Source organism: Grampus griseus (assembly GCF_964374135.1).
Source record: "Grampus griseus genome assembly, chromosome: 16".
In the NCBI taxonomy this organism is placed as follows: Eukaryota; Metazoa; Chordata; class Mammalia; order Artiodactyla; family Delphinidae; genus Grampus; species Grampus griseus.
Genome location: NC_139010.1, coordinates 54,017,910 through 54,031,187, shown reverse-complemented (window position 1 = coordinate 54,031,187; position 13,278 = coordinate 54,017,910). Strand labels below are relative to the sequence as shown.

The following is a 13,278-nucleotide window of genomic DNA, read 5'->3' as shown; positions in this document are numbered from 1 at the left end:
GTAAATATGGTTACCCAGACAATTAATTCAGTGCCATGCAGCTGGTAAGAGGAAACCCCCCAGAAGACCATATTCCCCAACGCCCATACCTGAGGCCAGCCAAGAACTCCATGACGGCGTTGTAGTTGCCCATGTTCCAGCAGCATTTGGCCACGTGCACCAAATACGAGAAGACTTCCCGCTTCTCCTCCATGGAGCCCGCCGTGAGGATCAGCCATGTCACCCAGGAGCTCACCTGCAGAATGCAGAGAGGGGCGTCCACTGAAACCATGCGCTGGAAGCTTGATACATACGTTTCCATAAGAAAAATGTTTTTTTTTTTTAAAAAGTCAGTTTAGTATGAGGAAATGAAGGACCCAGCCAAGAGACTGAATTGAAGCTCTAGCTCCATCACTGCTTTGCAATGGAATTAACCTCTCTGTATTCTTCAGCTTCATCTTTAAAATGAGGCTGAAAGGTAATTTATGCAATCTCTTTTCAGCTATAAAATTCCATGAGACCATAAGAAAACAAGGCCTAAGGATAACTATGATTTAAATGTATTTGACCAAAAGAGCAAGAATAAATGCAATCAATGCACTTAGCCCATAAATGAAAGTCCATTTGTCAATTAATAAAATGCGTAATATTAAATGAAAAAATGCAAAAAAAATTTTTTGAACTGTCTTTCACGAAAACATTATCTATTATGCTCCTCAAATGACTAAAAAATAGAACCAATATAGCACTTCATATATGTTAACTCATGTATCTCTCACAACAATCCTAAGAGTCAGGAACTATAACTATGTTCATTTTACAGATGACGAATGAAGGACAGAGGGCCTAAGAGACTTGCTCAAGGTCCTCAACCAATAGGTGGCAAAGCCTGAATTTGAACCGAGGTGTGTGGCCCAGAGGTGTCCCTATTAACCACTCACTAAATGCCTAATGTATATACTGTTCTCCTGCTCTAGGCTTAAATTTAGTCTAGTGTGATTTGTCTTTTCTACTGCACAGACTGGAGTATAATATTTAATAATAATCTACCACTAAAGTCCCCCCTTTATGGTATGCAGCCTCAAAATCCTTTGATTAATTGCTAAGATTATTTTGCTGCTACCTGTACTTTGGTGCTTGGAACACTAGTGTTCACTTACGTTACTTTCTCCATCCTGGCTAAGGTCTGGGCTGATAAGTTCAGTTGTTAATAGATCACAGCCTTGGTCTTGACCCCACATGGCCCATTAGTTGTACCTGGTTTAGCAACAGTGCTGAAACCTGGGGAGCAACTCATTTCCCTGGCTTGAGCGAGAGTGAAGCCTGAACAGAGAAGCCTGCAGGGAAAAAAGAGTTCAAGGTCTAAGGCAACCACTTCCCTGACTCCCTCCCTCCAAATAAAATGAGAGGAATGAGTGGCATTTAGTGCTGGCAGCAACCGCAGAGGGCAGTCCAACCCCATGCTTCCAGATCAAGAATCCAAGGCTCATGGGAGAAATGATTTGCCAAGGTCACAATTCTTGATGTCAAAGCTAGGACTCCCAGGCTGGTGCTCTTTCAGCTGATGAAGGGAGCTAGTTTTTGTAAACTTGGCACTGGTAGGTCCTTCTAAGCACTCAATAAGAGACGCACATTTGAAGACAGAGATGGAATCAAAGGAGAAGGTACCGAGAAGAGTACCAAAAAATGATTAAAAAAATGAAAAAAGCAGAACAGAAGAGATTGATGCTGAACATGTCTTTCCTCTCCCTACACAAAAACAAATAGGGAAATAGCAACAGAGAGTTTCAGTGCTAAAACAGGGTTATAATCTGGTAGCAGCCAGGAGCGCTGCAGTAACAATCGGTCTCTTCCCTTCTGAAATTTGCTGAAGCAGAATGTGATGGGCCACCTGCCACCCCTGAGCCCAGCACGAGCCCAGTGGGCTCTAAGCAGGCACCACCGACCTCTACCTGCTCTGGACTTGGCTGAACTCTTGTGAAACATCAGGAGGACAGATCTGGAATCAGACCCCTAGGACAAGCCGTAGTCCAGATCATCCTGCAAGGAATTAAGAGCCTCTTGGAAGAAGATAACCATTCGTTTGCTCTCCTGGGACTGCTTTGAGCACACAGGAGCCCTTTGGGATTCCCAAAACCAGCCCCTCTCCTGCAGCTGTGAGCGATCCCTGGCTCACTGTCTCCAAGCTCTTTCCCTTCACCTGGTTACCCAGCTAAAAGTCACCAGGCTGGTGAAACTCTGGCTCTCTAGACCAAGACATTATTTTGCCAGTAAAGACTGAGTGTCATTAATGCTTCTAACCAATTCTTCCTTTGGTGTGATTAGTTTTGATAAGCCCTATCCTGCTCTAAGAAATCATCAGAAAACACTCAGAATCATAACATCATTGACTCTGAGCTAGAAATCCAAATCCATCTCCTTAAAATCCAAATGAAACCCTGAAAAGCTAAAATAGTTCTTCAAAGACACCCGACGCATTAGTTCTTGAGGCCTCTGGCTATATTTTTTCTATGGCTTTAGCTCCTTTCCTGTTGGAATTGATGGCAAATCAGTGTCTTTGCAAAGTCTCTGTACTTTCAGGCTATTTTGGTCGCACACAGTGACTTATTAGTGCAATGACCTGAAAGGGTTAACATATCTTCCCTTGGAGAGACCTGCTTCACAGAGCAGACGCAGACCACCAAGCGGTTTGTGCCTCAGTCCTGATCACACATCCAGATTTATTTCCTATCAGTCAAATCATTTTCCATATACTTTCCCACAAGGCTAGGAAAAAAATAGTGATACCATATTTCACATGGAAACCTAATTTAAGCCAACTGTTCTGTCTCTGAGTGTGAGTCCCCAGGGCTTGGTTATTGAGATTATGTAAGCACTGTTATTACAAACACACAAACACACACACACACACACCCCAACATCTGCTTACAGACTTCAGGGACAATTCTTATCATGGCCTAATGTATTCATAATTCCATAGGCATTAAGTAACGAGAGTGTCAGCACAATTATAAAAAATAAATGACACGAAAAGGAAACGAGCATTCAGTGATGACTGTAAAATGTAGCCCAAAGCATAAACATGGTCATATTTACTAAGTGGACAAGGGGATGTGTTGCCAATCCAGAAAGAATTTCAGGACACTGAAATCACACAGAAAAACACAAAAATCGCATACATGTACAGTACTATGACTCAAACATAGGGAGCAGTCCTAGGGCAGAAAGGTGTTAAACGTGACAGATTATTTTGTCTTATTTCAATGGTCAGCACAGCATAAAGAGAGAATCTGGCTCCCAGCCTAATTCTTTAAGCGTTCCTCCCAGAGGCTCTGTGCTTACCCTGATGACCCTGACCCCTTCCTACATGCCTACAAGTCCTCCACAATTGTTTTTTTTCTTTCCTTCTCAGGCCTTTCTCAGTACTCTGAGGCCCAGCCAAAGTGAAGAGCTTGCCCCCTCTTCCCACATCAAATGCCTTACTGGTATCACACAAGCTTCGTTTGGGAGGAATGTTCTCGTTCCATTCAAAATGACCTTTCCCTGGCCCACCATGTCTTGCCTGTGTCCTTTGTAAAGCCAAATCCTTATCTTGGCCCTTGAGGCCCCTGTCTGTTCTCCAGTCTCACCTCGGCTCTCTCTACTACACTCCTGCTTTTAGGGAGGTGAACCAGGCTTTTCCTACCCTAGGGATCTTGCACTGGTTGTTCCTTCTGTGGGAAGCCCCCCTCTGCCCCATCCCTCCACCTTTGATTTAGCTAATGTCGACTCATCCTTTGGGCAGAACTGTGCTTAGACCTGCAGTCCAACCCCCTGCCCATGCCCTGAGCTACAGAGGCCCATGTTGGCCCTCATCCAGCTGTGCTCCCCCCCAGAGTGAGAAGTCTGTGGGGAGGAGGGAACCTGTCTGCCCACTGGCTGTGCACCCACCTCCAGATCGCTCACCCCTGTAGACCCAGGATTCCCAATCCCCTGTCCAAACAGCTTACTTCCAGGCCGGCAAGGGCCTGTTTTCTAGATCAGTCCTCCTGAGGGTAGATCATAACTCTAGGCCTGAAGGTTGGCCAAGTGGGGAGGGTGGTGTATTGATGGAGTTTACACCTGAGGCCTGAGGTGTCCACACGATACACAGGCATACGAGCCAGGATGGAAAGAGGAGGTGGGAAGGCCACAGGCGGGCCTTCCTTTGTACCTCGTGCTGAATCCCCTAAAGTCAGGGGCAGGGCCGCCTTCAGGAATCTGATGAAAGCCTTGCTGTCTTGAGGAGGCCTGTCCTGATGTCCCACCTGGGCTGGGTCCATGTGCCGTGCATCACGTGGTGCCCCAGATTCCCTGGACAGTCAGCACCGTGTTCCCTAAAAGGCTGACTTTGGGGCTGCCGTGCTCACAGCAGCAGAGCCCACTGTAAGTGCTTAAGGAGAGTCTATGAATGAACGCACGTGAGCTCCCCTGGGAAGGCCTTTCCGATGGCTCACCGACGCCCCACGTGCAACTTCCTCCTGCTTCTCCTTCACTGAATGTCGGACCTTGAGTGCAGCGTCACGTCTGCACTTGGGTTCTCACAGCTGTGTGGCTTTACATCTGGCTTAGCTTTGTTATATTTGTGTGCCTGACTCTTTCACATGGGTCTGTTCTGTCTCCCCCCCAGACCTTAAGTCCTCGAGGGCAGAGACCATCTTTCCCACATCCCCAGTGTGGGGATGCTCGGTGCCCCCGACCGGCAGGCAGGCCACTCAGAGTCCCAGGAGGCCGTAGGCAGAAAGGATTCTCAGCCTTCAAATGGTCAGATATTATATTTGGGAAAAGGCCTGAACACTTCCTACTGCTGTTCCCAGGTCCAGAAAAAGGGGACAAATGACTTCCTGCCAAGAAGTTTTTTTGAACATGCTGAGCAGAAGTTTTCGTAGAAAGATGATCCTTTGTAACAGGTATCTGGTCACCCTCACTGCTAAGTCCAGCCTCAAACAGTGAAATCTGAAGAAGGCAATGAAAGTCTCTCTAGACAAAGCTCCTCTGAAGCGGGCTGTATGCAGTGCACATCTATACCCGCCCTCCACTGAGCTTTACTAGAACAACCCTTGAACTAGAGGATGTGGCATGCACGCGCAGGCAATACACTGACACGCGTGCGCACGCGCACGTGCACACACACACACAATACCCCTGCCCAGGCGGTACTCCTCACAACATGGAGCACCGGCATCAAAATCTCCACAGTGGTGGTAGGGTGTTTATTCAAATGCAGATTACAAGGCCACATCCAGACCTAGAAACCAGTCTCTCTAAGATTGCAGCCCACGAATCTGCATTTTTAGATAACTCCCTGGTGTTCTTATATACGCTTAAGTTGAGAGCTATCCCAGGGGTTCGGTGTTCCTTTCTGCGCCCCTGAACCTCGAGTCAGGAAAGCATCACTTCTGTAGTACCTGTCCAGTACTATAAGTCACCACCTCTGTGACTGTTCTTGGGCTGTCACCGGTTTGGAACGTGGAAGGAGGAGCCAGCGGGAGATAGCATAGCATAGCTGGTGGGGAGCGTGGGCACCGGAGTTAAGTGGACCTGCCTTCAACTCCCAGTTCCACTGTTACCCTGCCCAGGTCCCTGAGGCAAGCGACCTACCCTCTCTGAGCCTCAATTCCCTTTTCAGTAAAAGGGGAATAATAATACTTACCTGAAAAGACTGTTTTCAGGATGAACCTGGAGGCTGTATCTAAGACCTCAATGTGATGCTCAGTGTGTAGTTAAGGGCTCAATAGATGTTCACTACTGCGGCCACCTGCTGCTTCTACAACTACTATTAATATTGCTACCTGAGCTGTAGAGAAGCTGAATTCCAGGAAGCAGAGCACAGAAATTCAGAAGAGAGGAGTCTCCAAGTTCCACTTCCTAACTACAAGGAAGGAAGTAGCCCAAGGCCGAACCAGGAAGAATCTGTGGTTGCCCTGAGAAGGGTTTGCGCCCCAAGCACAGCCTGTCCTAAAAGGATAACTCATATTCCCTCTTCTCTGAAGGCGTCCCTGACTCCTCATTAGGAATAAATTAACCATTTTTTTCTATTTAAATTGCTCAATCCCATATACATATGTAGATATTTACATATATGTATGCATAGGAGTATTCCTAGTACCTTGTTCTGAACCAATCTCTCCCAAGTGTGAGCTCCTTGAAGCAGAGGCCAGGACTTAATGTCAGGGTCTTGTACTAAGGATGCAGTGGCCATCAATTTACACATGCTCAGGCATCCTCCCTGATGTGAAGTGAATGCAGAAGAGTCTCTTGAACTCCTGGTCCTGCTTGGCATGGTTCCACCATGACTGTGTTTAGGAGAGACTCAGACGGAAAAAAGGAGGCACCTGAAGGTGGTTTCTGGAGAAGCCCTAAACACATCTTGGATTATACTCTCAAATTGCATCACAGTTGTCTATAGAACAAACTCTAAACCTCTTCTTTTGGCCTTCAAGCATGGTACCATATGATCTAAATTTACACCTCCAGCATTAATTTTCACTGTTGCCCGCCACTCATCTGTCTGACATTCCAATCCTACTACATTTTGTACCATTTCTTATTCTCTGCCTATTCTTTTTTCCTTTTTAATTTAAAAAAAAAGTCTACTTAAATACTCTGTCTTCTTTGCAGATATTACATTAAAAAAAACTGTCTTAAGTACTTAACATGTATTCATTTAATCCTACAACAACCTAATGAAATGTATGTCATTATCATCTCATTTAATAGATGAAATGGAAACAGAGAGGTTTAGTCACTTTCCCAGTGTCACACAGCTAGTAAGTTGTGGAGGGAGGAATCCCAACCTAGGCAGCCCAGGCCCAGAGCCCAGGCTCATAATACTGTCTCTGCAGGCACAAGCTGGTTCTTGAATGCTGGTATTTCTTGGGGCTCTGTCCTTGACCCTTCTTGGATCTCTTCTTATGCTACGTCCTCTTCTTAGATGATTTCTTTCACTTACCTGGTTTTACCCACCTCTCTGCTGCTGTCTCTGAATATCTATCTCTTGTCCTGTATATCCAAAAATTAACTGGACCTTTCCACCTGGAGGGCCCAAGGCCACCTCAAGCACACCCTGATCCCAGTCCTTGACTCTTCCTTCACCTTCCATTCCCTCATCCAACTGACTGCCAAACAGCCCAGATGTCACCTCCTCCAGGAAGCCTTTCTTGAATCCTCATATGTTTAATCAAAATTACTTTATCACTGCACTGTGACCACTTTCCCCCTGTCCTCTGTCCCTGGAATTTGAGCTCCTTGAAGGCAGGCATTGTTTTACTCATTTATTTCCCAGCACAGGGTCCAGCATGAGTGGTGGGTCCTCAGTAACTTCTTACTTTGAGTCCCACACAAAGCACAGCAGCTCACTCCCTGTCAGTGCTGCCCTTCTCAGAAGTGTCCAAGGGCCTGAGCGCCCAGGGCATCTGGAGGCTGCAAGCCCACCCTATAATCACTTGTCTGCTGTTCTTCACCCAGGAGGCTCAGAGGCTTGTGCTGGGAAAGGATACTCTGGGAGCCATGGCATAGAAGGCCTGTGGACATTTGGGCCCATGACTGGAAGATTCCATTTTCCCTGAGAGCACTGGGCATCAGAGAGTTAGGGTAGTGATGGCTTTCTCGTCTGCTCTGGAATGAGCTGGGACCATTCTGAGGTGCCCTGAGTGATGTTCAGGAAATGGCCTCCCAGGTTACTTAAGTCCCCCGATGGGGAACTCACTGGCTGCAGGCCACACTGCTTGGAAAAGGGAGAGAGAGAAGGTTGTCTTCCAGGGCCACCGAACAGGTCTGGAGGTTCTGAGACCTGCTGTGAATCACTCTGGGTCCCAGGGCAGGTGGACACCTGTCACAGGAAAGGAAAACTGAGCCCAACAAGTCACTATTTCACTTGCAGGGCCCAACAGCAAATGTTTGCCAATCGCAATGCGGATGGTGAGCAGGTAACAGGAGACCAACAGTTAAACCGATACCAATGATCAAGCAGGAAGGAGAGAAGGGAGGGGAATAAAATCGTTTGCATATGTTGGCCTATGTTCCCCTGAAGACAAGTCTGTGTGAAGAAACAAAGATCCCACCAAGATCAATGACATCCTGCCCGGTTGGACCCTGGTAGATATAATGGATCACTAAGAAGAAGATAATTAAATCTGCCGTCTGTGCAGTACATGTGTGTAGGGGTGAGCTTCTGTGAATGAACTTGTTAGGGAATAAATCTGATGAAAACCAGAATTCTGCCTCTTTAGCGTCCCTGTTTCAATGGGAGGTGGGGGAGAGAAGGGAGAACACTGGATTTGAAGCCAAAGAAATGCAGGTTCACCGCTTGGCACTGCTTTTCACTATTTCTGTGACCTTGAGCAAGTTTCTTACCTTCCCTGAGACTCAATTTCTCACCCATAAAATGTCCTGCCATAAGGGGGGTGGTGTGTGGTAACTAATAAAAGATACAATAAATGTATGTAATGTGCTCTAGTGGTTGGAGCAGAGTACATGCTCAATAAATGTCAACTAATACTGATAATGAAAAAAAAGAATAAGCAGCTCCTTCTTCAAAGATGTTTCTTTGTGGAAACAACGTTGGCCTTCGTATCACAGTGCCAGCTTCTCTGTTCTGTTTAGCAGAGAGGGAGTTCCCAAGGATTAAACTCTAAGAAAGAATGATCCTTTGCTTCTTTTAAAGAGGCCAGAAAGGAGAGGTAGAAGGAAGGCAGAAAAGGGGTAAGAAAAAAGTTGAGAAAAAAAGTATCAAAAGAAAGTCTAAGCGGAGTTGGTAGGGAGGGGTGGGAAACAGGAGATGGGGAAGGAGGATGTGGGCGAGGGCTGTCTGAGGACTTGTGGATATGGTTTGGTAGGAGGGGAAGTGCTTGGAAAATAGCAGTGAGTCAAAGATAGGTTCTAAAGGGGCAGCTGCCCTGAGAAACCAGGGTCCTTTGTCCAGGAAACATCAGGTACATTGGACAGCAGTTACATTTGATTCAGATTGGAATTAAACAACAGCATGGGACACTGGCCAGTTCAATACCTTTCTTACTTCATGAGAAGGATGTCACCTTTTCTAGGGAAAGAATAGATCCCAATTCCAAATAAAACCCAACAGAGCTGTACATGTAAGGCAAAAATTCTAGGATGTCCAGCACAAAATAAAAGTACGTGGTGTGCCTTCCCAACCACCCAACCTATAAAAATAAACAATGACTGTCCTTTGATGAGGTCATGCAACTGGTTGAATGGTAACTACCCTGATGGCGCAAAGCAACGATCTTGAGCCTGACAGCTGAGTGTGCAGAAATTCACTTTGGGAAGCAGACGACTGCCCAGGGGCCTGGCTCCAGCACTTCCACACTGTGCCTGACACTTCATTTGTCCTGTTCGCTGACTGGCATGCTTCTTCACGTGTGCCTGTCCGTCTGCAGCTTTAGATTTCGAAGTCTTGGCAGGCAGACCCTTGTGCCAATTTTGAGTTGTTCCCATGTTATTCTGCATACAGTAGGTGCTCAGTAAATATTCCAGCAGCTGTAGTTTTCTCTTTCTGCTCCAAAGCCCCAGATAGAGACAGGTCAGCCAGATTTTGTGGTAATGTGCCCCAAACTGTGTTCTGGGGACATGTTCTACCAGGATTTTGTGAAGAAAGTGTCTGGAGCCATACAGGTTTGGGGGATGCTGGGATAAATTAAGATTTCTTCACTGGCAGGATTTCTTAGAGCTTTAAATATGCTAATGTGCATGGTAAGTCTCCAAGAAGGGGCTAATATTCGGAGTTTCCCATATTCTTTATACCATATGACATTTTTTCAAAGGAATACTAGCATCTAGAAAAATCCTGGAATATTGGCACCAGTCTATCTGAGCTCCTACAGCCTGGAGACGACGCAGCCAGAGGCTCGTCTCCACTGGTAATTCTGGAGACCTCGGCCTGCATCTGCTCAACCTGAGAACACATTCCTCCATCTCTAGAAACTGCACGGTGTGAGTGGACTTCAGGAGGTAGAAATAGTCAGAAATGGCAGCATATGGTTTTGTAACAGGTGTCATAAATTCAGAATCAATATATTATTGTAGGAATTCTATAAACCAAGACACAAAGAAGATTTTCTTTAAAATCCAAAACGAGGAGATTAAGGCATGTGGGCAATTATCATTTCATAGCCAAGGCAGTCCTGAGGAAAGAGCCTAGCAGACTGGCTTTGAGCCATCTGGTTCTACTACACAGTGTGCCAACGAATATATCAAGGATCCTAAAGGTTATTTAGCTCATTTTCCTTATTTTATAGATGAAGAAACCCAAGAGAACCAGAGAGGTCAGGTGACTTGCCCAAGGTCAACTAGCTAGTGAGTGGTAGTGCCGGCGCTAGACCCCAGGTCTCCTGACCTCAGGACATCCTATAGTCACAATCTGCTGGGCTTCCGCTATCTCTCTGAAGAGGATCTGATGCACCGCCACCCCTCCCCCTCTCACTCCCTCCATCCGTGGGTCCAGAGAGGCAGGCTCCGCCTGGGTGAAGAAGCGGCACGTGCCAGCAAGGAGTTAACCTGGTCTGATGGGGAGAAGGAGAGCTGGGAGCTGCAGGAATTGCTGAAGACACTGACTCAGGGAGCCTAAGAGATGGTGAACAAAAGGAAGAAGAGTCAGGACATTGAGAAGCCCTCAGTGGGCAGCCGCCTGCCCACAGAGATTTGGGGCAGGATTCTAGAAGGGAGGCTGGAAGGAAGACAGGGAGAAATAATAGTTGGTGCAGTTGCTGCTTGTCTTCAGTGATGGCAGGAGAGGTCCGAGGAAGAGTCAAGAAGCCTCCTCTAAAAAAACAAAAACAAACTAGGAAAGGGACTTCTCTGGCAGTCCAGTGGTTAAGACTCCGCGCTTCCCATGCAGGGGGCACAGTAAGATCCTGCACAACGCAGGGCGTGGCCAAAACAAACAAACAAAACAAAAAAGAAGCCTCCTCTGCTTCCTTGAGGAGAGGGGGCAGGTGGGAAGAGCCCTCCCAGAAGATTTCTGTTGGGATGTGTCTTCTGGGAAGGGAGACAGCGGCTGCTCACCGGTGATGCTGGCAGATTATGGGCTGCGGACCCTGATGAATAGCTCATGGGCATAAAGCCAAGGACAGGAGCTGCAGAATTCAAAACTCTGGGCATGGGGAGGCTGGAGGGAGCTTCAGACCAGCAGAAGAGGGGATTTATTTTGGAGACTGGGGCCACGCCACGTGGCTGGCAGGACTTCGGAGTGATTTTGAGTGGGCTGAAGTTCTACTTGTTTTCTTCAGGAGAGTCAGTTAAAGAAGTTTGGGGGCTATTGACAGTTTTGGGGGTGTGCTGACAGTTCCTGTAAAAGTGACTGACCTGTTTGGGGTCTGATAGTTTAAGGGTTCCTTGAAGCCATGGCAGGAGTGGGTGGGGGCCAAACACAAGCCTTGCTTCTCCTGTGGAGAGAGGGTGAGTTTCCACTCCAGAGTGGTTAAAGACATGTTCCATATCTGGCTCAAGAAATCTCTTTAGAGAAATATTTACTTGGAAAATGCTTTGGGTACAGATGACGGAGACTGAGAAGTAGAAACTTCCATTTAAGTATTAGAAAGTGGCACATCTTACACCCAAACAAAACGGAACAGAAGCCCAGACCAAACCAAGACCATGTGTTTGGGGTGCTGACTGGACAAATACTCTTTCCTAGATGCAGGGGGTGGGGGGTAGGAAGCCCACGATCAAAGTCAGAAGTCTCAGCTCTAACATTTACTAACTGTGATACTGGGCCAATTACTTTGTCTCTTCTATTCCTTCAATTTCAAGCAGGCCTGTCAGCAACACCTACCTTACAGAATTGCAGGGTTAAAGGAAATAAGGTGAAAGTGCTTATACTTAGAAGCACAGTAGAAAGATTAGCCAATGTTATTAATATTAATGGACATGCATTCAATGACTTCCAGATATGGCATTTGGTTTTGTGAGGCACCTACATTTAACATGGTATTTCTTTGAATTTAGAAATTACAATTTTTAAATTAATGTCTTATTGTCTCCCTCACCCCTCACTGGCCTCTGCTCTATTAGACTTGCATAAAGAATATGCCTATATTACCCCAGCCCCACTCTTTTTTTTTTAAGATTTATTATTATTTTTTATAAATTTATTTATTTTGTTTTAATTTTTTTGGGCTGTGTTGGGTCTTCGTTGCTGTGCGTGGGCTTTCTCTAGTTAGTTGCAGCGAGCGGGGGCTACTCTTCGTTGTGGTACGTAGGCTTCTCATTGTCGTGGCTTCTCTTGTGGCAGGGCACAGGCTCTAGGTACGCGGGCTAAGTAGTTGTGGCTCACGGGCTTAGTTGCTCCGCGGCACGTGGGATCTTCCCGGACCAGAGATGGAACCCATGTCCGCTGCATTGGCAGGTGGATTCTTAACCACTGTGCCACGAGGGAAGTCTGCCAGCCCCACTCTTTAAATTCAATATTTTTACATCTTTCTTGTGGCAGGAAAGAAACTAATAAAGGAGGATGCTATTTATGCCCACAGATAAATTAACAGGTGTTAGTAAGAGCGTAAAAGAAAGTTTTCCTATGAGTTGATGAGAGTTCAGTGTATAATGTAAAAATAAGTAATCTTAAAACTAGACATTTTCATATAAGATTGGCTAAAAGATTTCTTTCTCTTTTCTCCTAATTTTCTAAGATACGGTCAGAAACTCATGTTTTAGTCAAATATTTTTCTGAAACAAAATCGGTTTGCAAAAATTTTTTCCTTTTAACTTTAAATGAATAGACTACAGCCTTCTATCAAATATATTCAACACCTGCAGCTTATAAACTCAGGCCCAGATTTCCTAAAAATGCTGGACATGTTTTAGTATTTTACTGATAAAACCCAGATGTCTTGTCTTACATGCCCTAGAAGAAAAGAAATATATAACCTTACAAAGAACACTCACCATTTTAAATCTGATTAAACTCTATGCCAAACAAGGACTGGAAAGAGTATGATGTTTGTACAAACAATCTTTTCAAAAGTATTTTTCAAATCCACTTAAATGTCCTGGAAAACTCCTGAAACGTGAGCCAGCAATATTTATGTACATTCCACCCCTGCATTGGAATATTAGTTTGGGATCATGTCTCCATGCTTGGAGTAGGAGTTGTGGTGATGATTAGCTTGATTCTTCAATCTGTGTTTCCAGGCCCACGTGGAATGAACCCCACTTTGGTCACATACATAGGGCAGTACCATTTCGAGACCGGTAGCTTGGTATCAGAACAACCTGTGAGAGTTTGCCATTTCGTGTCTAATTCTGTAGATCTGGGGAGGGGGAGGG

General features: G+C 45.8%; 1 protein-coding gene across 1 annotated transcript in view; it reads right to left on the bottom strand.

The window, feature by feature from the left end:
* The window catches only part of PLCE1 (phospholipase C epsilon 1), a 275,357-nt gene that overhangs the window by 80,985 nt on the left and 181,094 nt on the right, over window positions 1-13,278 (bottom strand). Inside the window, exon 4 of the mRNA XM_082673434.1 lies at window positions 90-235. Coding sequence (XP_082529560.1) covers window positions 90-235 — 146 coding nt within the window. The remainder of the gene's footprint in view (window positions 1-89; window positions 236-13,278) is intronic.